This window comes from Pelmatolapia mariae, linkage group LG23, assembly GCF_036321145.2.
Source record: "Pelmatolapia mariae isolate MD_Pm_ZW linkage group LG23, Pm_UMD_F_2, whole genome shotgun sequence".
Taxonomy (NCBI): Eukaryota; Metazoa; Chordata; class Actinopteri; order Cichliformes; family Cichlidae; genus Pelmatolapia; species Pelmatolapia mariae.
The window spans coordinates 36,874,466-36,900,406 of NC_086246.1; the positions used below are offsets into that span (position 1 = coordinate 36,874,466).

The 25,941-nt window shown below is 40.2% G+C and overlaps 2 protein-coding genes across 4 annotated transcripts; both read left to right on the plus strand.

Annotated features, from left to right (window-relative positions):
* Window positions 1-3,221: 3,221 nt before the first annotated feature.
* Window positions 3,222-15,893, plus strand: boka (BCL2 family apoptosis regulator BOK a). Of its 3 annotated transcripts, none has more exons than XM_063467001.1 (5): window positions 3,222-3,412; window positions 3,639-3,974; window positions 6,612-6,740; window positions 8,901-9,064; window positions 13,927-15,893. In XM_063467001.1, exons 2-5 carry the CDS (start codon window positions 3,761-3,763, stop codon window positions 14,050-14,052), a joined length of 633 nt encoding a protein of 210 aa, XP_063323071.1. In that variant the 5' UTR covers window positions 3,222-3,412; window positions 3,639-3,760; the 3' UTR covers window positions 14,053-15,893. The 3 variants fall into 3 exon arrangements, with proteins under 3 accessions (XP_063323071.1, XP_063323072.1, XP_063323073.1); XM_063467002.1 differs by having other exon boundaries at window positions 3,642-3,974; XM_063467003.1 differs by lacking the exon at window positions 3,222-3,412 and adding an exon at window positions 3,458-3,476 and having other exon boundaries at window positions 3,642-3,974.
* A 964-nt stretch (window positions 15,894-16,857) lies between these two features.
* atg4b (autophagy related 4B, cysteine peptidase) lies at window positions 16,858-25,829 on the plus strand. The gene is made up of 13 exons (XM_063465935.1): window positions 16,858-16,958; window positions 19,918-20,019; window positions 20,141-20,212; window positions 20,306-20,404; window positions 20,508-20,609; window positions 20,704-20,776; window positions 22,167-22,246; window positions 22,530-22,726; window positions 23,877-23,955; window positions 24,100-24,245; window positions 24,720-24,776; window positions 24,876-24,969; window positions 25,344-25,829. Exons 1-13 carry the CDS (start codon window positions 16,949-16,951, stop codon window positions 25,415-25,417), a joined length of 1,185 nt encoding a protein of 394 aa, XP_063322005.1. The 5' UTR covers window positions 16,858-16,948; the 3' UTR covers window positions 25,418-25,829.
* Window positions 25,830-25,941: the final 112 nt, after the last annotated feature.

Sequence of the window (25,941 nt, forward strand, 5' to 3'; positions counted from 1 at the left end):
AGCTTTTGATTTCTACCTTGATAAACTGTAAAGTGGTGCACTGTGTTGCTTTCTTTATCACAGCTAACTCTTATCTGTGCTGGACGAGTGTGTCACAGAGGGTTCCCATAAAAAAGTGACCTCCCTCATTTGAAGTACATTATGAAAAAGGCGGACACCGTGTGACTTTGAGCTTATCTCCTCCTGTGAAATGTACAACACCAGCTGTGAGTCCACCACCACCACCCAGCCCCTATTTGGTTTAAAGGAATGATTTACTTTTGTAAGAAATGTGTGCCAACCTGTTTTCTTGCTGAGCTGGACAAGACGCTTGACATGAACCAAGCTTTGTGTTTGTCGTAGCCAGAAACAAATCAGATATATTCCCATTACTGGAAATACTCCAGTCGATGACGATACTGCCTGCCACTTCTGGCTGTGAGATCTCTAGACAAATAACCAAATCAACACTTTGTACACATTAACTCAATTAAAGATTAGAATGACTTTGTAGTATTGTACTGACAATCTGATATATAGTTTTATGTGAAAATGGCTCTAGTGAGTGCTAATGTTATCTTGGACACGGCGAGGCTAACCCTTTCTCAGACTAAGCCAAACGGGCACAAGTGTTATCAACTTCCAGATAAATAAATATGTTTAATATCAAATATCAAACTCCTTCTTCAGCCTTCAGTGCAACAAAAGTGTTAAAAGGCCCGAGAAAGAGAGATCCCATTTCTCTCATATTGCCTTCTCTAAACTGGTTTCTTTAAAATCCAGAACTGAATGTCAAGTCTTCTCTTCACATACAAAGTCCTAAATGATCATGTAGCATCATATTATCCCAACATAGATCTTTGCCCTTTGACCGCAGGCTTACTTGTGGCTTGTAGATACAGTGGCTTGCAAAAGTATTCGGCCCCCTTGAACTTTTCCACATTTTGTCGCATTACAGCCACAAACATGAATCAATTTTATTGGAACTCCACGTGAAAGACCAATACAAAGTGGTGTACACGTGAGAAGTGGAACGAAAATCATACATGATTCCAAACATTTTTTACAAATAAATAACTGCAAAGTGTGGTGTGCGTAATTATTCAGCCTCCTGAGTCAATACTTTGTAGAACCACCTTTTGCTGCAATTACAGCTGCCAGTCTTTTAGGGTATGTCTCTACCAGCTTTGCACATCTACAGACTGAAATCCTTGCCCAGTCTTCTTTGCAAAACAGCTCCAGCTCAGTCAGATTAGATGGACAGCGTTTGTGAACAGCAGTTTTCAGATCTTGCCACAGATTCTGGATTGGATTTAGATCTGGACTTTGACTGGGCCAGTCTAACACATGGATATGTTTTGTTTTAAACCATTCCATTGTTGCCCTGGCTTTATGTTTAGGGTCGTTGTCCTGCTGGAAGGTGAACCTCCGCCCCAGTCTCAAGTCTTTTGCAGACTCCAAGAGGTTTTCTTCCAAGATTGCCCTGTATTTGGCTCCATCCATCTTCCCATCAACTCTGACCAGCTTCCCTGTCCCTGCTGAAGAGAAGCACCCCCAGAGCATGATGCTGCCACCACCATATTTGACAGTGGGGATGGTGTGTTCAGAGTGATGTGCAGTGTTAGTTTTCCACCACACATAGCGTTTTGCATTTTGGTCTCATCTGACCAGAGCACCTTCTTCCACATGTTTGCTGTGTCCCCCACATGGCTTGTGGCAAACTGCAAACGGGACTTCTTATGGTTTTCTGTTAACAATGGCTTTCTTCTTGCCACTCTTCCATAAAGGCCAACTTTGTGCAGTGCACGACTAATAGTTGTCCTATGGACAGATTCCCCCACCTGAGCTGTAGATCTCTGCAGCTCATCCAGAGTCACCATGGGCCTCTTGGCTGCATTTCTGATCAGCGCTCTCCTTGTTCGGCCTGTGAGTTTAGGTGGACGGCCTCGTCTTGGTAGGTTTACAGTTGTGCCATACTCCTTCCATTTCTGAATGATGGCTTGAACAGTGCTCCGTGGGATGTTCAAGGCTTGGGAAATCTTTTTGTAGCCTAAGCCTGCTTTAAATTTCTCAATAACTTTATCCCTGACCTGTCTGGTGTGTTCTTTGGACTTCATGGTGTTGTTGCTCCCAATATTCTCGTAGACAACCTCTGAGGCCGTCACAGAGCAGCTGTATTTGTACTGACATTAGATTACACACAGGTGCACTCTATTTAGTCATTAGCACTCATCAGGCAATGTCTATGGGCAACTGACTGCACTCTGACCAAAGGGGGCTGAATAATTACGCACACCCCACTTTGCAATTATTTATTTGTAAAAATGTTTGGAATCATGTATGATTTTCGTTCCACTTCTCACGTGTACACCACTTTGTATTGGTCTTTCACGTGGAATTCCAATAAAATTGATTCATGTTTGTGGCTGTAATGTGACAAAATGTGGGAAAGTTAAAGGGGGCCGAATACTTTTGCAAGCCACTGTATTTGTAAAAGTACAATCAGAGGCAGAGCCTTCGGTTTTCAGGCCCCTCTTCACTGGAACAAGCCCCCACTTTGGATTCAGGAGGCAGACACCTACTAGCCTTCAAACTTTCCTTTTTGATGAAGCATAGAGTTGAGTTTGGATCAGGTGACCATAAACCGTGAGTATTTGTGTTCCACTCACCTCTTTTAACTCCTCATGCATTTATATCCCACTGTTGCATGTCAATAACACGCATGTGTGCTGCTGTCTTTAATACGCTGTCAGAAAGTCACGCGATTTAATAGTGGCTATTAAATGGGTTTGGCTTTGTTGTGAAAGAAAAATGGTGTGCAGTAAAAGATTGCATCACATAATACAGCAAAAAAATTGAAATACTGCTTTCATCATGTCCATTTTCATTTTCTAATCTGAGACAGAGGGCTTTTTATTAACATTTTACTGTTGAACTGCCTCTAATCTCTTCACAACCTGCTTTCAGTTAACTAAATACCGCTCTCATGTTCCAGTTTGATCCCACACTTGATTTAATCACGCACGTTTTGTTTCATTTAAACTACATTTAATGCTTCATTGCGTTCCACAAATCAGAACTACTTAAGTTTAAATTACAATTTTTCTTGTAGAAACACCTTTAATAAAAACAGTTGTTGATTAACAGCTGAGACACAACTGGGTCATGTCCTGTGTGTGTCTTTTATATGAGTTGGGACGGGGGTAGAGGGGCGGTGCTTGTGTTGCTACAGCTTATCTCCGCCTTTCACTCCACAATAAGTTCCCTTAGAAGGAAAGCCTGCCTGTAGACTGTAAACTGGAAAGCATTTTTTACACTCAGCGTGGCAGTAAGTCACCAAAACTCAGTGAAAACATTTTCTACTCACCGAGGGGTTAAATTGCAGCACAATAAGGATGTCGGGGTTTTTTACCTTCTCGACATAGTACTTCGGGTAAGTGCGCTTGAATGATGCTTGATGTCCGCACACCTTTAAGGATTCATACACAACTTTTCAGGTATAGTGCCAAGCTTCTTCTTGAAGTCTCTATCCTGGGTTTTCGACAGACTTTGATTGCGTTTGCATCCTGGAGCTTTATCCAGGCTATCAAAAGATATTCACAACCTAATCCCCGTGTTTGTTCTGCAGGATAATCTCCACAAGTCTTCCTTTCTCTTAGCAGAGAGACGGGGCATAAGGAGAAGGTTCGGAGAGGGGGCGTCCACTGGGGAGAAGCGGCCGCTGAGCGAGGCGGTGGAGGCGGTGAGGTGAGGAGCGCACTCAGAGGAGGGTGACGGGGGCATGGAGATGTTGCGTCGCTCCTCTGTGTTTGCCTCTGAAGTGTTTGACCGCTCGCCCACCGACAAGGAGCTGGTGTCCCAATCCAAAGCACTGTGCAGGGAATACATCCATTCCAGGCTGAACCGTGCCGGGATCGGCTGGTCCAAGCCTGAACACGGACTGGCTGCATCAGGTGGGACACTGGGAGAGATATCGTCGGTCCTGCTGTGGCTGGGTAAGTTTTCGGGAAACATTCGTGCGCTTTTTGCGCATAATAGTACACTTAATTCAAACAGAGACCCGCGATCGCCTTCAAATGTGTGTTTAATATTCAAAAATGTGTCGTATTCCTGGTAAGTCCTAATATGGTTTCCGAGAGCGCGGAGTTCACGTTTCACGTTTTTGTGCAGCCAAATGCCACAATATTCTATATTCTATGGAATATATCTATCTTCTATAGAATATATCTATATTTTAATCATTTAAATGGCCAGATTGAGATTTATGATAAAGTTATGTCTTTATTTTATATTTATACTTATAAATAAATAAACACGTAAACGACTTTATCGGAGAACTCCTTTATTATTTAGAGAATCATGACGTGATTCCCAGGAATCCCCATAAAAAAGCTAAGGTCACCGTTTAGTTTGCGTAATATTTTCCTTTCTGGATGCTGGCCCAGTATAAAAACTGGTGTGGTGGATTTTCTTCCTCTGGGAGGATTCACTTTGCCATGCGTGGGGATCTTCCCACCTCCAGATAATTCACTGGAAGTTCATGTTGAAACTCGGCTGCTCAGCTTTGAAAATCCTGGAGGGGGTACACTGTTGCTAAATAGTGAAACTGAACAAAACCACTTGTGCCCTTCTAAGACAAAACACTTCGACAATAATGAGACTTTTTTCATAAATAGTTCACCTTTTTTGATAGCAGACTAATATCTGGCAAAATAACAGAAAAACTCCACACTGGGAGGACCAGTCTAGCCATGTTCTGACCAAACTCACTTAATTCCAGCATCTTAAAAGCTCACTAACTGATATGTCATATCTGGTTTGTTTAATCTCAACAAAAACTATGTTGTGTAAAAGCATTTATGTCATGGAGTTTTTTGGCCGGGTCAGAGACTCCAGGATGTTATTGGTATCTTTGGAAAGTTTAGCTCTTTTCCTCTGCTTTCAGTCTTTCTACAGTGCTCAGTTAATACTTTCACTAAAGTGTTTACTGTTAAAAGGGTTCCATTAACCTCTTAAGCCCCAACGCCCCCTGATACGGGGGCAAAAGGCAGGAGATCAGGTAGGCTTGGGGCTTAAGAGGTTAAGATTCAAAGAGATGATAAACCCGTGTTTTATCACCTGGCAGTGTCCCTTTGTTTTTCTTTCCGGTGCTTGGCTGTCATACCCTGATTTAAAATACAAAGATGTGAACAGCCAAGAGGTAAAATGAATGTATGTAACAGATAGAAACAGCTTCTGGGTTAGAAAAGTGAGACCAACACAGAAGTGCTTTAAACCTGATTCTTTTGAACAGTCGTCTGGTTCTATGAGAAAATGTCTCCGCTGCTCTCTGCACCTATGACTTCTACAAACACTTTCCTGATGTGTTTATGAATTCAATCACTAGTTTCAATTCTTACTAAATACAACATGATGTTCATTGGGTAAATTACGATCCACAATGGAGTCCAAAGGGGCAGTAAAGCGTGATATCCTTTAGGGCATGGCTGTGTTGTGATTGTCACCTCTTGCTTGTCACTTATAAATGGTGACGGTGAAAATGCTAAAGTTGAGGCTTCACAACTTCACCAAAGAAGTTCTGAAAACTCAAAAACTGACTGACTGGCTTAATAGGGGGTTGCCTGCGAGATAGTCCAAGCTCAGCTCAACGCTGAGTTGTTGCCTGTTAATATGAATTTTATACTGTAAACATTTTTTTTTTCAATTTTCCTTATTTCTTTGATAGAAGAGGTTGAGTCTATAGATTTGATTTTTTTTACAGTGTTTTAATTGCAGTAAAATATCTTTCTGTGAGTATTTGGGAATGACATACGGGACACTTTACTGCATGCACCAAGATGGTTTCACACCTCAGGTGAGCAGGCCATTTTCAGTACCAGCCTCCTGACGACCGGTCAAACCAGCTGCTTCTTATAAACACGTGACTTCCTGTTTTGATGTAGCTACACTCTCAATATATTTGTCATCATTATTATTTGAAAACAGTTCCATGGAAGGAGGCCCTGTTGTGAAGTCTTAACCGACCAATTAGCCCACATTAGCACATTAGCAGAGTGTAGGCTAACCAGTAGTTTATTGGTGATATCAAAATCACTGTATGAGTAATTAAAGAACATTACTATTGTTTGCTTTCAATTAGGCTGCATAATTTAAACTATTTTAGGTTTTTTTGGCCAGAAGTAGATTTGCATTCAGTGAGGTCAATTTCAGCCATTTTCAGGAATGACAGGATTAAGGAAATGGGTCTCCTTACATTGGGTTCAACTTCACAGTGACCTTGTCCATGTTTAATATACGATCTTTGGTGTTTGACCAAGCCAGGGTGTCTAACTGAGCAAAAGTGCTTCCCCATTTAATCAAAACAATTGACAACATTTTTCCAATTAGAACAAATACAAAGTATTTTGTAAAATGCAAAGTATTTTATTCAGTAATATCTCTCAAAAGTCATATCTTTTATACAGCATTATCTAAGGTGGTCAAAATTGCCTTTATTAGCCATATGACTAGCTTCTAGATGAGATAGCTGTGGATTATAAGTGTGTAATAGTTACTTTTAAAAGCCACACAGCTTTTGAGAGTTTTTTAAAGTGAGAGCTTTGACTGAGTTTGCTTTCTCTTGTTTTGGACAGGCGATGAGTTGGAGTACCTTCGTCCCAATGTGTACCGTAACGTTGCCCGACAGCTGAACATCACAGTAGCATCGGAGAGCGTGGTGTCCGACGCCTTCCTGGCTGTCGCTGCAGACATTTTCTCCACAGGTAGGTCAAAATCTGGAAAATCAAGCCATGCAGATCTGCATCACAGGAACTAATGTTGGTGCTTTCTTAACTGGTCTAACCTGTACTAACTTGGACTTCAAAATGAAAAAAGGGAACGTATTTTGGTTATCACTGGGAAGGAGGAAGCCTGAGACAGACAAAATAAAGATATACTGAACGTTTGGAGAACTGAGTTACTTTACTTTACAAATTACAAATGACTAAAACGTTTTGTATAAGTGATAATGCCGCCCGTTGTCGTGTAAACACTTCTTATTTAGATTCACCGCAGGATTCTCCATTAGTGAGAAACATTTTTAGGGCTGCCATTATCCCCCTCAAATGAAAGGAGCTGGAGGGAAAACATTCAGTCCATATTAGGTTAACACGATGGTGGAGCGAGTGATTGTTACAGACAGTTTGGACCCCACCCAAGGAGTTCAGTCATGAGTCCCAGCTGGGTTATTCTTCAGGGAATTTTAACAAAGCAGTCTGATGAAAAGGTAATGAACAGTCGGCTGGAGACGAGAGAAAATCCAGTCAGTCTGGTCCTCAGTAATGTTCAGAGTTACTTAGTAATTCAAACGTAGCGAACTTAAAGATTATCTGCCTTAATTCTCACAGTTCACAACTGATTATGAAAACTTACAAAGGGAATTCAATACCACGAGAAAAAAAGGTCTCACGTCTCAGTCTCATGTTGAAAACTTGCGTATCAGTGAATACAGTGTAAACATGGACAAACCGCAGTGCCGACAGAAGAAGAGAACAAAGAGGAAGTCCTGAGCAACAGCAGATTATGACCACAAACTTGTGTAATCTGCACAAGCACAGTTAGAAATGTCATTTGGCTTCCCGCACGACAAAGATAAACTACAGCAGCAATATATTCAGGCATCGTAACGCAACCCGCGCAACAGTGTAGCTGTAGTCATTTAGTCATGTAGTCGACACACACACAGACTACACGACTACACTGTTACAATTTCCATTTCCTGTAGTACTAAGTATATATTAATTATATAAAAGTAAACATAGATAATAATATAATAATAGATACACACATAAAGACAGTTTTGCATCTAAACTGTAAAAAGAATAATTTTGTTAAATTGTCTGAAGTTTTTCTTTAGGTTTTTCATAAAGGGAAAATATTCAGTTTGCTGGTGGTGCTGCCTGCACAGAGCATGTGTGCTACAAGTGTGAATTGATTGTTTTAATTTACCAGTGAAAATGGCCTCTGTGCTCAGTAGGATATCAGCTTTGCAAAAAAAAAAAGATTTAGTTCAGAATGATTTTCTCGAGTTTGGTATTTTACACCCCTTCTGATGTTATGTGTCTTATTGTAAAAGTAACCACAAGTGAACGCCTTATTTAACTCCAGCTGATTTCCTCATTCACAGCACCTAAAACTGACATAGTGTTGTTTTTGTAGCAGCAGGGAGATCATACTTGAGTATGGCTTGAATGTTTTTTTTTTTTTGGTCTACTTCCTTTACTTCCTATCGAGTATCGAGTACAGCTTAATTTCCATTATATTTTACCTTCATACCTTCATGTCCTTTTCAAACATTTAAAATCTTTTCTGAACAGTTCAAAAAACTAAATTCCTGACCTGTCAGATGTTGATAGTAGTATGAAATATGCAGAAAGTTTAGAGTATCATCCTGCAAGTTTCCAGATTTCCTCTTCAAAGAGATCAGACGACAGTTAGAGGAGATGGATGAAGCCGAGGCTCGGTTTGTATGTGTTGGACATATAAACACGACAAAAATAGTCCGAAGCACTGACTGTAAATGGTGTGGCGGCAGAAAGCTCTACTGAGCACGCAAGCTTGGTTGGAGAAATGATGTGCTCACTAATCTAGCGAGGCATTCTGCCTGCCTGCCGTCCCAGGTCTTGTGTTTGGGTTTTCCCCGTTGTGGGACAGAAAGGCATGCAGGCCTCCTGCTGAGATTGGATAATTTGTTCATCCACCTTTAAAGAAAGCTGCTGACAGACACATTTGCTGAATTAAATCCTACTGCAGTTATTCAAGTGGAGAGCAGGGTCTCTCCATTTATGAAATAATGACTTTCAGTATGTGCTCACACATCAGACAGCAGGACATTGATGCTTCCATAGGTTTAAGTAAAGATGTGGTTTATTTTCTCTCATAAGGTGTGACATGGGGAAAGGTGGTTTCCTTGTACGCTGTGGCGGGAGCCTTGGCGGTGGACTGTGTACGCCATGGTCATCCAGCAATGGTCCATACCATTGTCGACTGCATGGGGGAGTTTGTCCGCAAGAGCCTGACTTCCTGGTTAAAAAAGAGAGGAGGCTGGGTAAGGACAACTTATTATTACTTGTTTGTATGTTTCCGTAAGCGTGTGTTAGTCTGTATGAATGTAGGACTATGTGGCAGCTATGAGACAAGTAACTAAAAATGACAGGTGGCATCTGTGGGTTCGGTTAAGTGTCAGTAAGAGCTCATAAAACCAAAGAAGAGAGGAAGCCATCAGCTAGTCTGCTAAGTTAATGCAATTCCCCACAATGACTATAACTTTAACCAACCACAGCCTGCTTATGCGTTGTGGTTTCTCTTTGCCGCTCTTTTCAGTCTTCTTCTTCCCCCGGGCAAAACAGATGACTGCTCCTCCCTGATCCTGATTCTACTGAAGCTCTCTTCCTGATAAAAGGGAGTTCTTCCTTCTTACTGTCACCAGTTGCTTGCTCATTTATAATCATCTGATTGTTGCATTCTTTCTCTGATGTTGTAACAACTTTTTCTTCCAATATAAAGTGCCTTGAGACAACTATTGTTACCTAGTGCAATATTTCAATTTATTATTTAATATTTAGCTCTTCCATTACTAAAATGACTTTCCTAAATGCAAAGTAAGACCTCTGTTACATATCCAGGTATCTGTGTATGTACATTAGGAAACTCTCCCTCCACATATGCTGAGAAATATTTTATTCTTTGTAAAAATGTACTGAACTGAGACGGTGAATGTGAAGAAGGGATTTATGGTTGTTGTAAAAATAGTGTGACGCTCACCTGCCCCTTTTCCCACGCTATGTGTGATTTACTTACATGCACTCAGAAACTTTGCTTTAGGCTTTTCAAGCAGGGTTGAAATTGAAACTGGAGCCTTGTGTGGACATGTAACTTCAGAGTCCCGCTTTTCAGTTTTGTGCTTTAAGTTGACGTGAGGCGATTTTTTCTTTTTTCTTTTCACACAGCCTTTGTGATACATTTCAGTTCATCACCTGCAGGTCTTTTCTATTTGTCATACACCGACAAATGTTCATGAACAGTTGCATGTTTTCAGAAGCTTTCTGAAGATTTACCAAGCTCAGAATTTTCCTGACAGCTTGATCTCACATTTTCACTGAGAGGGCACACCCTCCTGTGCTGGGCGTGGTGGTTATCAATCGCAACGTGTGTGTCTGTGTGTGTCTGTGTGTGTGATTCAGCGTACAGTGATTTTTATTTCATTAGATAACAACTTTATTGAAGCAAATAGGGTTTATTTTAAAGAAAGACAGCACATGCACGCTTTTAAATCTAAATACTCCCTCTGAAGCAGCATTTTCTTATCATTCAGTCCAAGCTGCTGCTGGTCTCCCTGGCTCAACCTCACTGCTTTGTGTTTTCACTCACAGCTCTTCCTTTTTTGAACTTTTTGGCATCCAGGTCAACTATAGTGGATACATAAGGTCAGTTACTCCTAAGGCCCTAGCAGAGTAATCACAACTGATCACATTAATTGTGGGCATAAATCAGTTTTAAATAAAAACATTTTTGTTGGTCAAATAAACTTAAAAATTCCCTTAGCCCTTTCACACATAGTGATCACTACAGTGGGCAGCTATTCAAACGCTGTTTTCTTGTATTTGTGTCAGTTTTGATGGTATACATGCACATAAACCACTACATTGGACACTGATGTGTCATTCCATACCCTGCCACCCACTGGTCGTTTAATGTTACTATAGATGTATGACGTGTTTCATTGTAATTGTTATTTAACCCTGTCATGCATGAATTATGACAACCTCAATCAGGATTTTTTTCTTAAGTTTTTCTCAAGTTTCTTCTTTTCCTTTCATGCCTAAAGATGAATAAAAATACTTAAGAAAAAAATGCTGATTGAGGTTGTCATAATTCATACATGAAAGGGTTAAAGCTTGCCGAAAGTCTGACCGTTCAAATACTTTTTTTAATGCGGGCATATGGACATAACTTTTGATTTTAACCTTTTTTTATTTTAATCTTGATTTTCTTTTTAGTGTGTGTGTGTGTCTTTTGTTTTTTTGTGTTTTATACGATCTGCTTTGAGCAAATTGCCCCTTGACGAATTTGGCTCAATTGAAGTTAAACTAAAAAATATTGTATGTAATACTTTAAATTAAATTCATTTCAAAAATAACATTTTTATTTTATTTAGCTGTGATGAAGTTCGTCACAACAGTAGCAGAGGCTGGGAGGAAACAAATCAGTGAAGCTAACTATATTTCATTGTTATTAATCCTCTCAGTGCTTGTCGGCAAATTTAAAAACAGCATTCTCCACCTGTGATTGGTGTGTCATATCGTGTTACAGCCACCCAGATCAGAATTGCAATATCCTTTTGTTTTAAATTAACTAGAATTCTTTGTTTACAAAAAATGGAAAAACCTGGAACAAATGGTTCAGACAGAAAGGGGATGATCTTCTGCAGAATTGTGTTTATAGGAATAGCCTATCTGATAAAGTCCTGGACAAACATTAGTGTGTGAAATGGAACGATGCCTGACAACGTGCCTCTGTCCGCGTTCTGCTCTGCTGGAAAGAGCACATTAATGCCTTTCCAGCAGAGCGAACCACAGGCCCGTGCCCGTGCGCTCTGAAACATGGCACCCGAGCCTGTTTTGTTCAGAGAGAAGTGGAGTGTGACGAAATGGAGAGCGATGCATTCTATAACTGACCTCCTGAGTACAAATGGGCGACCTGTTTTTCACTCTAACCCAGAGACGTCTGCTCTGACAGATGATGTCAATGTGTGGGGAAAACCTAAATAACGTTGTGTGACTGGGAGAAGCAGCGGGAGCTGAAGGAGGAGAAGTGTTTAGTGTCAGAGCTGACACTAAACTGCACTCTCTGTGGTATTTCATTGTCTGTAAAAGTCTGAGTAGATGGCCTCGTATTGTAAGCAGTGCTCAGAATTAAGTGTGGGCTCTGGCTTTAAAATGGCATTCTTGTGGGCTAGCTGCATATCTGCAGATTGTCAGATTAGTGGAAAATGAAGGACACATGTTGAAATTGTAAGGTCTTCTTGTGTCTGTTAAACCCTGTGAGAACCAAGTCATCATTCACGAAGAGAAACTCTAACCATCTGTTTTGGAAAAAAACCCAAAAGTACTCTTTGGGGAAAAAAAGTAAAAATAGCTTTTGATGTGTGTCCGTCAGAAGGTTTACTTTCTTCTATTCTATTTATTTTTGTCCCCTGATTACCAAGACTTGGGAGAACAGCTTTAAAAAATAACATACTCTCATAGTGCAACTTAGACTTCAGACGGTTAAAACAATAGACTGTAAATAAACGATGGATATAGCCACCATGACATCATGATATGTGAAATTCTGCTTTGAAAGAAAGCTTACAGTCACTGACAGCTTTGATTTTTTTTTGAGCTAGAGGTGTATTGTGCCAGGTTATTGATTAAAGTTAGTTAGCTGATTAGCAATCAACTGAAAAACAAGTCAGCTTTATAGCACTAGAAATGCTGTTTATAGCCTTCTCCAAAACAGTTTGGCCCTCTATGGACAGTGTTTAGTTTAAACTCTTAACTTTCCTCTGCCTTATTTCAACTGTCTCATCCTCATGATTAGCCCTCAGTGTAGGAGTGTGTTGTCTCTCCTTTGTGTTTTGTCAGTATGTTGTCTTATGGACTTTGTATTTTTGGGACTGCTTATCAAACTCTCTTAAAGGTGTGTTTTGTGTTTAGCGCTCCCTCCCTTAGAGTTGGCTCCTGGGTTCTAAACCTGCATCATATGACAAGTATTTTATTAGTCTGCTACTTAAAATTAATAAGCAGATATTTGTGTCTTTGCTTTGCACCCATACAGAGAGTGAGGTCAAATGCACTGTAACTTAAGAAAAGACCGGAAAATACAGCAATGCTGTAAAAGCACACAAAACACAATGAAAGTTAAACTAAACAAAATAGAAAAAGGGAAAACAAAAAATTACAAAACAAACCCAGAGTGTTTTTGGGGAGACAATAATGTGAAGGAACAGCTGCGGAAGTGACAAGCTAACAGGAAAGGGCTAATAGCAAACATGTGTCTCCAGTATTTTAGGAATTATGTGATTATAAAACACACGTTACCTCAGATCTTTTTCTCCCACACAACAGTGACGAACCTTCTGCTTCTTTTAAGCGTGTCTCAGTGCAGTCATTCACATGTTTGCATTTCTGTCACTTACAGCTGGTCCGTCATGTTATTGTGTCCCCAGAAACATTTCCATGGCGTTTTGTTAGATTTTGTTGTTTTCTACTTCTGTTGTATTTCATGTAACTTCCCTTTTGTTTTGTGTGGTTTTGCAGCATTTTCCTATTTGCTGGTACTTTTTTGAGTTGCAGTCTGTTTGACCTTTCAGGGCTACCGTACACACAGTATATGGATGCAGCTTGTTAAAAGCTAGCTTTAGCTAATAACTTAGCACTACAGTCTTTTATTCAAATACAGTCTCTTCTAGCTTCAAAATATTTACATGGTGGCTTCAAATGGTTGATGTTATGGTTGCTACATTCATTCTTTATATACAGTTTATGACTCACAGAAGATGCATCTGGAAGACACAAATATCTACTTGTTAGAGCTAAGTAACACAAAAAATACTTACATTTGACTCACCTAAGCAGTAGCACAAACTTCACAAACAGCTAAAATTGAGACATGTCACATGTTGAGTGGGCCAGATTAGTGATAAAGTGATTATAACCATACAACAGGTGAATTATGTAAAAATAAATAAATCATTTGTACAGTTGTTATAAAGGGGAGAAATTGGCTCAAACTGTGTTCTGTAGCAGGTGGCGAAGATGTTGATTTCTCCTGAAAAGTTGGATATCTTGGTTTGTTTTTATTTTTAGCCACAAAGGTTGCCACTTGTGTGAAACTGACTTATCTTTATTCCTCTGTGTCCCCCTGCAGGTGGATGTAACAAAGTGCGTGGTGAGCACTGACCCAAACTTCTGTTCGCACTGGCTGGTGTCTGCTGTCTGTGCCTTTGGACACTACCTGAAGACGGTCGTGCTACACCTCCTCCGCGAGAAGTGAAAGAAAAAGAGACACAGTGGATTGTGAGCACACTGCCCGGCACTGCACACCACCAACACCACTAAAGCACCCACTGCTTTGGAATATGTTTACACTTATTTGCACTGAGCCTCGTTGATGAACACCCACCCATTTCACAGACAGTGAACTTTCCTCGAGTCTTTGGCTTCCCCTTGTCTATTTATTATTAATGGTTATATAATGACACTGCATATAAAAACTGCATCTGCGAGCAAGTTTAGCTTTTCATTTTTCATCAAACTGCACAGCTTCCAGTCTTGGTGCCTGTTTTGCAGGGATTTGGCTGCTCCTAGTGGTACCAAATGGTAACTACTAGGCCTATACACAGAGAAGTCAACTGAGGATAATCTGCGAGATCCTGAGGCCATTCATGAGAATTTGGTATTAGAGGAAATCTACACTTTTTGCCTGGGCTGTAATAGTTCATGCTAGATAAAGAGAAAATTCAACATATTTTTGACCAACTAAGGACTGTACAAAATTCTTTGATATCGAGGGATCAGAAAAAACATGGTTTGTGTATTTGTTTTTCTTTTGACTTTGCAGTCTGAAATGCTTAGAACAGCACATTCTCTGTTTCAGGCCTTTATTGTTCTTATCATGATTGGCAGCAGCTTTGACATTTTCTCTCCATTCCTACAGTCACTCTTCAACATTGTTCTGAAAGCATTTAAAGTGACAGTTCGTCCCAATGTCAGATTGACAGATTTTCCTCTGGCCCTCTTATGCTCTATGTCAGTCTACATTATTCAGGTGTGAGTTGCTGTTTTTGGAGGTGACAGGTTTAGATATGTCTGCTTGAAATTAAATGACAACGGCCCTTTGATGCTCAAAGCATTGAAAACTCAGCAGCAATGCCTCTTACGCTAAATCATCAGCCCTGTTTCACTATTTTCTTTTTACTAAATAAAATTTTACCATAGCATGAATATGTCATCATCGCTAATTCCAGCGATACAGTTAACAAACGTTAACTGTAAAAAAACAAACAAAAAATAGTTAACAAATGTAACCTTTTAGAAAGAAAGTCAGTCTCTCATCAAACAACACGGTTTGCAGATAGTTTTTATTTATTTTTTTAATGAGTAACCCTGTCATGATTTCTGCAAAACGATGCATGGTGTGCTGTTATCTGTAAAATGGCAAATGTGACCTTGACCTTGATGAAACAAATTTGGATGGAAACCCATTAGGTGATCATTGTGTTTAAGTGTGATTACATTCTGATCAATACTCCAGGAGGAGTAATCCTCACCGTGGCATAAGCTTGTTGGTTCTACAGTTGGATGAAACAGGTGGCATTGATCCAAACTCTAGAAGGATCAATAAGACCATAGACCAGAGGGAATCAATGCAGTTTTGATTTTGGGGTGAAATGTACCTTTGTTATAAAAAGGGTAGACCATACATTTATTCTACCTGGTGAATCCATAGTAAACATTAAGATTACAAATGTTGAAGCTGAGATTAAGCTTTATCCCGAGTTATTTATGAATACTTTTTTATTAGGATATAAAATTAGAACATTTTAGTTTTTTAATGGGCTTCGATGCTTACACCAAGTCTCTATGTACGGCCCCTTAATTCATCTTCAGTGGTCACTGTGGGGGAGTTTGTTATTTTGCTGTATTGAAACTGCAGTGAATTGCAACATGTTTTTTTCTGAGCACTTTCATTTCGTGAGTAGAATTTATTCCATGAATAATTTCACTGTTTATATGGCATGTTAAATACATAAATGTTTGTGAATGGTCTTTGACTGTAAATATGCAGACATAAATAAAATATTCTTAAAGCAATCTGTAAAGTCTGGAGCCATTAATGATGATTTTCAGCTGTTTTCCAAAGGACGAGCGCTTGTAAACCCTGAATAAATGATTCCTCATTACAAAGTATTAATTAGTGGTCTATGTGCATGAAATGAAAACACCTGTATTTACAGGTTTTTTTCAGTGTTTATGTTTCAGTCTTTTTTGTTTCATAGCCCGGGACTGATCTCTAGTTGTACATCATTTACTGAATTGTTTTCAAATGTAAACTTACTGTTGTATGTGTAGGCTGCAAAGAAACTGCATAAACACTGAAGGCTATTCTTACCGCTGAACCACATTCAGTGGGTCAAAATAGCATGCATCTTTGCAAGCAGTTATTTGTGTTAAACTGTGAAATATCTGTTAAACTCTTATAATAAATAAAGTCAGATTTTTGGGGTCTTCATTCACAGGGAAACCTTTCAGAAAAGAATTTGGCCTCATTTGACTCGATGTAAGCTGTTTACAGCCCATTCACCTACACTCTTCTACTGATAACACTACTACTACAATTTTTAGCATTTATAAGTCTATATTTTCCATATAATCAATAAGCTTACAGTTGGGTTTATTTTTTTAATTAGTTTGCACATAAACCTCTAAAGACAGTGTCTCTTCAGATGTTTTGACATTCAGTTGGTCGCAGTGGTTTTCAGTAGCCATCATTCTGCTACATCATTGCCCTAGAATCACACATGTTGCCCATTAAAAATATTGCTGATCAAATTGTTATGAAGTATTTTCCACATTTTTTTTATATTTTCAATTTAAAATCTCTATTAATATAATAAACTGTGTTATTATTAAATATTAATAATAGCTGCTCTATGGTTATATACAACACAGAAATAAGGGTCTCTCCTGAACGCACCTTTAGTGTTTATTTGTGTACGTGAAGGCACCATGAAACCGCTTTCCACGGGATGGATACGTCACGGACTCCCGATTGGTCGGGACAGAAACGTCCCGGCTGTTTCCGGATTCCGCAGCAGGTTTCTCTTCCCATTGGTCCAGCGTGTCCGAGTGCAGAGAACAACAAACAAGATCGGGTGAAGACCGTCGGGATGGATGCAGGTAAGCGAGATTTTACAGGAAAATATTATATTTTACTCCCTTAGCAATCTCGTTAGAAGTCATAATGACTACAGCATCACTTTTTAACACCTGGCGGTGGCACTTCTACTCTGTCGCGGTGGGATCAGCGTCGCCAGCTGGCAGTCTGCCTCGGTGACGCTAGCTGCTAAAGTGATGACTAAAGCTAACTGCTAATTACAGTTAGCTTGCTGCTACTGTTGCTAAATCTGCGGGATTCCCGCTTTGACAGCTTGTGGTGTCATCACAAAACGTTCATTAAGGTGTCGTTTCTTGTGATGCCATATGTTGCTCTAAATAATTTGTCCTCTATACATCTTTTGACTTTTTAGCTAACGTTTTGTTACGCCCAAGATGAGCATCCCAGCTGATGCGCTGTCACCATCACATCGGTTATCAAGCTGCTGTTAGCCTGACTCTTGTTAGTTATGTGGGCAACACGTATTGGTATTTTTAAAGCTCGGTGGGAATATTAAGTCATGTTAAGATATTTTCTAGTGTCTGATAACAGGTTTAATGGGAGTTTTATGGTGTTCTTAATAAGAACTCGATCATTTATTGATGTTTGTTACTGTTGTGCTGAAGTTTATCTTGGCTTTGAGCGCAGTGTTTCCAGCTGCAGTGAGAAGCCTGAATCTAGCCTGTTATTGTGGTTGGACATTGACCGTCCTCATCAAGTCTTTAGGGACAAAAATTAAATTTTATGTTTTTTGTTATTCAGTTATTGAAAGTCCCTTAACAGTTCCTTGTATCTGCTCGTTTAATGTTTTTAGCTTTTAATGATAGAAACTCCCTCAGCAGCATTGTTAGCACTTTCTCTGCCTAACCCCCAAAATCACGGGGATTAGGCAGAGAAATTTGTGCTCACTTATTATTAAACATCTTGACCAAGTTTTATCTTTTGTGTTCAGGAAGTAGCAGGTCGTTACTACCTTGTAACCCACTGTAGAACAAGTAGAGATATTTAAAATCCTTCATTGTATCAGCTATTAAATCCCTTAACTTTTGCAGTGGTCATTTAGAATAACTTCGTTTTATGATTACTAATTTTTATACACATTTCTTTGTCAATCTATTTAATTTTTATTTATTTTTTTGTCCATCTTCTTCACTGTTTATTGCTATTTTGCAAGTAGGTTGTGTAGGTAAGTTGCAAATGAATTGCTTTTTTTTTTTTGGATCAGTAAAATTATCTGACTCTTGAGTTTTAAGTAAGAGCATAGAAGAATCATTTTCAGGCTCATGGATGAGTGTTTTTCACTGACTCAAGTGGCATGGCCTTTCAAAATAAAGTCCTCTCAATATAAAAGTGACCTCTCCATACCTGTCTTTCAAATATTGATTGACTTGCTGTCTCCAATTTTGTTTCATATTTAAAATGAAGCACCAGAAGCTTACAGGATGCAGCTGGTACCTGCTCTTTGTTCCTTTTTAGCTCCAGTTACCCAAGTCTGGCTCCCAGCAAGTCTGCTACTTCCAGAGTTTAATTCAGCTTCATACATTTTCTTGGTGGTTACTAGCTGCTCATGGCTCAAAAGGCAGTTTTCTGGTTGTTTTAGAGGGTGGGCTAGATTAAGCTTAGATAGGCTGGTTCAGATTGGGGTTAACTAAACAGGAAAAAACTTAATTGAGAACAATTTTTTAGGGAATTTCGCTGTGTATGTTATGTAAGCAGTGAGTGACTGTAAGAAGCAAATAGACGGTCGTTAACCACATTAGCCTGACACTAAACAAATACAGGTTCTCCTGGTCTTGTGGTAATATTTTTCTTTCTTTCGACTGTTTCTTTTAGGAGTCCTCATGTTAGATAATCTACCTCCATCTTACACTATGTCTTCCATCCACTTCTGTCACACCAACCATCTCCATGTCCTGTCTCACTACATCCATAAATCACATCTTTTGTCTTCTTCCTTTTTTTCAGCCTTCCACATCTTTTGCCCATATATCTGTTGTCTCTCAACTGCACATGTCAAAAACCTTCTCAGCCTTACTTTTAGACTTTGTCTCCAAACTGTGACATGTACGCTGCCCTTTTGATATGTGTTCCTAATCTCATCCATCCTGGTCACGCCCAATGAAAATCTAGCATCTTCACATCTTCAGCTTTGCCACCTCCAGATCACCGTCCTGTTTTTTCATCAGTGCCACAGTCTCAAAACCATGCATCTCAGCAGGTCTCACTACCATCTTGTTAACCTTCCCTTTTGTTCTTTCTGCTACCCATTTGACACAAACCACTCCAGACACTTCTCCACCCACTCCGTCCTGCATGCATTCCCTTCACCTCTCTTGTGCACTGTCCATTGCTTTGGATTGCTGATCCTTTGCATGGCAGGCAATCTGCAGAAGATTATATGTCGACTTAGAGAAGTTACTACAAACAAGAGATTTTTTCCTGTAAAAAGGGAGATTTTTCCTTTCCGCTGTCACCAAGTGCTAAATCATAGTGGGTCGCCTGATTGCTGAGATTTTCTGTGTTATTGTGTGGTCTTTACCTTACAGTTTCATGTGCCTTGAGGCAAGTGTTGTTGGGATTTAGGTGCTATATAAATTGAATTGAATGGTTTGGATATAAAGTGCTTAAAGGCAGGACACTGCAACAAATGTGAGCACTTGATTTAATCAGTTTCTTAAAAGCCCCCAAATTTTTGTTGCTGGATGTGGTTTAGAGTCCACTCCAGCAACTAATGGATACTCCTTCTGAACTCCCTGAGAGATAGGTTCATGTTTATCAGCTGCAATAAATGGCCCATGATAATGCTGGTGATCACCTGACATTTCCTGACAAGTCTGAATATTGTCCTCACTCACATGCACTGCACAGCAAGAGATAAACCACCTCAGCTGTCACCTCAGCGTGTAAGCTGCCTGAGTTGAGTAGAGTGAAAACAGCTTTATCTTCCCTCAGACTCGTTCTTTTTTTCTTCTTTTTTTTCAGCTACCTTGACATACGACACACTTCGCTTTGTTGAGTTTGAAGATTTTCCTGAGACCTCAGAGCCTGTGTGGATCTTGGGTAAAGAATACAATGCACTCACAGGTGGGACTTGAATCTTCTCGCATGAAAATTTCAATACCTACGAAACACATCACAAAGTTAGCCACTCTGTTTTGTCATTATGATGTGGATACGCTGTAATATGCCGATGTCTGTATTGTAGAGAGAGATGAGATTTTATCAGATGTCACTTCACGGCTGTGGTTCACATACAGAAAAAACTTCCCACCGATTGGTAAGTTCTGGTCTTCATCACATCTGTCACATGTTTCTAATGTGACCTCTGGCTATCAAAAGGAGTTATAGATGACTCATGAATGTGTTACAGGGGGGACCGGACCAACATCAGACACGGGGTGGGGATGTATGTTACGGTGTGGCCAGATGATCCTGGGTGAGGCCTTGGTGTGCAGACATTTAGGAAGAGGTAAGGCAGACTTTATCTCTGCGTGGCACCAACAGCCCGTCTCCAGTGAATAGAAACGAGGCTCGTTTTTGACAGATTTCATAACTGACCTTTTTGTTTTCAGATTGGAGATGGGCCAAAGGCCAGAAACAAAGAGAGGAGTACATCAGTCTTCTCAACGCCTTCATCGACAAAAAAGACAGCTATTATTCCATCCATCAAATTGGTAAGTAGTGAGCTTCAAACCATTCCAGTTACACCAAGGCTTGAGTGAAAGACTTCACAGGAAATTCTTCTTCTGTTCTTATTAAATGCTGCAGCTCAAATGGGAGTTGGAGAGGGAAAGCCTATTGGCCAGTGGTATGGACCAAACACAGTTGCCCAGGTTCTAAAGTAAGTACAGGAAAGTACCACAAGGGTCCATTGTGGACTTCACGCAAACACACAAAGCCAAAATGAGCAAGAAATCCCCGCATTTTGAAAGCTGGAACAAAGGAATTACTGGCTCTGTGCTCTGTAAATTAAAGATTAAAGCTGTGCTGTGCAGCATTTTTGTGAGCAAACAACAGTTTTTGTGTTCAGCATTTCTCTTAAGCACACATTATTTGTGTCTTTAAGGCCTAAAACATTTTTTAGTGCATTTCTGCTGCTCTCAAGTTTATGGGGTAATTGTTGACTCCTTGACAAATCTGGGATCCACCTGTTGCTACTTGTTGGTCTTTAATCCATTAGCATTTTCTGGACTATAGTTTTTCTGCTCATCGGTCAGCTATTTATTTTCATTTTTCAGACATTTATCACTACTGCAGGAAAATCAAAAAGAATCCTGGTAAGAACAGGAAAAAAAAAAGTGGAGTAAAAACCCCCAATGAAATATCCCACTCTGATATCACTTAGTGTGCAGCATACCAGTGTGGTATTTTATTATTTGCAATTCAAATTCCTTTAAGTTGACTTTTATATGTAACACCAGCTAAAATAGTTTTTTATAACAAAAAATACATTTTTTCAGTATAAATAAAACATCTGAATTTAAATTTTTAAAAAAAATTAACATTTTTTCCCCCCATAGTTTTCTTACAGTGAATGGCAAGCTGCACATAAATACTAGCAGTCTCCCAGTGGATGCTGATTGGTTGGTTAATCATTTCTAACATGAAGTACCCCTTTGATGGTGTACATTTTCCAAACAACAAATAAAAATACTGGCGGTCACCAGGTCTACCCGTTGATGTCTGAACTTGACCTTGAGTTCAAGGTCACCAGTATTTGTACTGGTCTGAGATTTTTCATAGATGCACCTGCCTTTCAAAGTCCTACATCGACTTGTTTTGGAGATATCTCATTCACAACTTTGGTGTCCACGCCACCTACTCAGCGGGGTGACGTCTATACCCCAAAACCCTTTTAGGTCTGAGGGGTAACTCGTATGGATGTAAAAGAAAGCGCTGATTCGGATTGTCAAAAGTGATGCTGTCAGGAGTTTGCTGCTAAAGTGAATTACGGTGCTGTGACATCACATATAGTCTCAGAATCGTATTTCAGGCTAATCAAAACCCAAAACACAAAAACGTTTGAAACACGGAACCACCATGTTTTGAAACTTGATGAAAAATTTCCTGTTTGCCCCATGAAATTTACATTTTTGGGCTGCACCTCCATCAAACTGATTCACAAACCTCCCAGTGGACCAGGAGGTCCAGAGGGTGGGCAGTTCTCGAGTGTTTCGGAGCGCTGGGGTAAAATTAAAACGTGTGACTGTGCTGTGCTGTTTTGCTTTCAGGAAGCTGGCGGTGTTTGATACGTGGAGCAAAGTAGTTGTACACGTGGCGATGGACAACACTGTGGTCATCGAGGAGATCAGTGAGTGCAGCTGTGTTGCAACTGTGGACTGTTTACACAGTTCCTGTTTGACCAAATCTAACAGTTTCTGTGTGTAAACATCTGCAGATTGATATGAGTCTCTGCAAAGAAACCAAGTTCATCCAAAGACAGAGTTATGCTGCTACTTAATTTACCAGTAGCAGCATAACTCTACACAGACCTAATTTGTATCTGATGTAGTTTTCCTTCACTGTATTGTACTGGCAGCATGGTCGACAGTAATCTGAGTAATTTTCTGGTTTTTGTGATCATTTTTCTGTAGAGCGCCTTTGCATGCCCTGGCTGGATGCTGCAGGAGCCTATGGAGAATCGGAGGGAGTTGGGGAGCTTAATGGATGCCTGGAGGGAGCGTGTGCCATGGCTGAGGAGGAGACGGCGCTCTGGAGACCTCTGGTACTGCTCATCCCCCTCAGGCTGGGCCTGAGCGATATAAATGATGCCTACATTGAAACCCTCAAGGTGAGAAACTGGCATGTACAGCATAATGACACAACTAATTCTGTGAGTAGTTATGGCCACTGTATCATGAAAAATGAGCACTGTCAGTGCAGATGTGATTTGCAGAATGGGAAAAATGACAGATAACCACAAAGAAGTGACATAATGACGAACTATAGAATGTGAGGCATTTAGAAATCAGAAATCCAATACTGTTAAGGAGAATCACACAGGAAAGAAGTAGCAGCATAGAGACCTTAGAAATCAATGACACTGAGCGACTTCAGCTGACTACAGCTGATATAACAGTTGGTGAATTAAAGTGGGCTCAGGCAAAACTATTCTAAACTACAAGGCAAGCGATTAAAATGACAACCAGTGAGAGCAAAGGATACAGTTGAGTGACATGCAACAGCTTGGTACACACATTTACAGACGGTTACCTAGGCAACTGGAGCCTGGAGCAACTGTGACCAACCACCAGTCAGAAAGTCATGCACGATGAGCAAAATGCTCTGTCTTTGGATGCTCTTTTATGTTAGTGACCAGGAAAATCACTATTTAAAAGTTACCACAGTCTGAGCATGTAGTGTCCTCAGTTGTTCAGTCAGATAATGGATGTAGTCTGTGCATCTGACTTTTATCCGTACTAAAATTTTAAAAGGGTTGTGGGTAGTGCAGATGCCTGTTTGGGAACAAGATAAATAATTCATAAGCAGTGCCAAGATACAAAAGTGTTCAAAAGCAGCTTCTGCTAATTTAAATCTCTATCCACTTCCAGAATTGCAAGCCACTTCCACAGATTCAATAGTCTCAGTGCTGTAGAATTTATGTATGCCACAACTCCAGGCACGGCCTCCCACTGCCCGCTTCTCAATCCCAGCGTCTCTCTAACACATGGAGTAAAAAGCACATCTCTGTTCAGCTGAAACGGAAATAAAAAGCTTGATTATTAATTTAATGACCCCTCGTGACTGACAGCATTATGGGATCAACAATGCAAAAACAGTGCCTGAATAAAACTCCCGTTAAGTTATCATAGATTTGACATCAGGAGATTTTAATTTAGTGAAAGGGATTTTGAGGAGACATTCAGTGCCAGCATGGTGTATATATCAGCCGAATTCAGCCACAGCTGGGGTGAGATAAACCCTCTTGTCTCTTTTCACAGCAATGCTTCATGCTGCCTCAGTCCCTTGGTGTTATTGGGGGAAAACCCAACAGTGCCCATTACTTCATTGGTTATGTCGGTATGTCTAGTCTCTGTGTTTGTGAAATAAACTGTGCATTCTAAACAGCTCATGTTCATCATGTGATTCTTTTTTTTTCCTTCTCTTCTTAAACACCTTCATTAAGTTACCCGCTTGGGTCTGAACACGTGTTTTTGTCCCCAGGAGAAGAACTCATTTATTTAGACCCACACACCACACAGCCTGCAGTGGAGCCGTCTGAAGACAGTCAGGTCCCCGATGAGACGTACCACTGCCAGCACCCACCCTGTCGCATGCACATCTGTGAACTGGACCCATCCATCGCAGCGGTAGGACTGCCAGGGAGAGTTTGACAGTGCAGAGCTTTTAGAACAGTCTTCGTCTCTTAGACCAGCGGTCCCCAACCTTTTTTTTGCACCACGGAGCAGTTTATGTCTGACAGTATTTTCCTCCTTACAGTAAGGAGGATAATAAAGGGGAAAGCAGATTACCCACTAACTAAAGAAAAGGATCCATATCTTGACCTTCATTAGGTTAACAGATGTTAACAGATCTCATCTCGAGTTTCTCCAGCATTTGTTGGAAAGTATGAAAGAGTCTGATAAGGCAGTGGAGGCATGTAAAGAGCTAGTGGAATAACGATGGGCTTGGAAAAAATGTCCAGATGCTGCCAAAGACCTTTCAGAAGTGCCTCCGGCTGATAGAAAAATCAACAGAACAACATATCAGATGACACACAGGCTGTTGTGTGCAGATATGAATATTAATAGTTAGACATAAATGTGTTTTCTGTGCTCTTCCAGGGTTTCTTCTGCAGAACAGAGGATGAGTTTGATGACTGGTGTATGCGCATAAGAAGGGTGTGTCTCTCTCTGTCTGTAACATTAATTTTTGTTTATTACAACTTAATAAAGGCATCGCTGTGTTTTTGGAATAAAATTATTGTCCTTGTCTTGTAGCTGTCCTGCAACAGAGGGACCCTGCCTATGTTCGAACTTGTAGACAGCCAGCCCTCTCATATGGTCAGCGTGGACACCCTTAACCTTACTCCTGGTAAATATACTGCAAATTATTTTCTTAAATATGCTAAAAGTAATTAAACTCTGTGAAGGGAGTGTTGTAGCTACTCTTTAGCTCTTTCTTTTGGGAGGAAAAAAAAAAGCAAGAGGACGTTTTGGTAAGAAAAGTTAGTTTTTGATGGGTGTTAATTAACTTAAAGGAATTTTTTTTACCCCCCGTTAAGAGTGGGGCCAGTGGCAATAATGCTACACTGATTGGTTGTAAAGCTCACCAAATAAGAAAATGCATGACAGCAAGGAAGATGTGTGAATCCCCCCTAAAGATAAATAAAACACAGTTTCTTGTGTCTTAACTCACAGAGTAAATAAACATGAATTTAAATTTTTCTTTTAAATTTTCCTTTGCAGATTTCTCAGACTCAGACAGGTTGGAGCGGTTCTTCGATTCAGAGGACGAGGAATTTGAAATCCTTTCCCTGTGACGAACATAACGAACAATGATTTGCTGTTCTCGATGGCGGACGGAAGATTCACCGTCTCTTCTCTGAATCAGAAGGGAAGCCTGAGTGAAGGAACATGAACTGGAAACCTCTTGAGCCAGTTCAGCTCCAGTGGTGTAGTCAGTGTGTGGCACACAGCCTCTGAATGCTCCATCATTGAGACTGCCTGAGGGAAGGGAGGGGAGGGAAGGGGGGGAGGGGAGCTGTAGCAGGAGCTCAGGATAAATTCTGTATGCACATCTTCACATACACGTGTTTCCATTTAAGTCTTAACACTTTTAAATGTTTCTTCTGAAGTGATATGGTGCCTTTCCCTGACTCCATTAGTAAAATTGCCATAACAGTTTTATGTTGTGTAGAAACACGGTGCGGTCATGATGCCCACGGCTTACGCGGTTTGTCACTAATAACTGACGTCTGTAACAGCCTGTAACGAAACCAAATTTAGTCAAATCTGAAGACAAGTTGTCTCAGTTGTATCCTCGCCAAGTCTGAAACATATACAC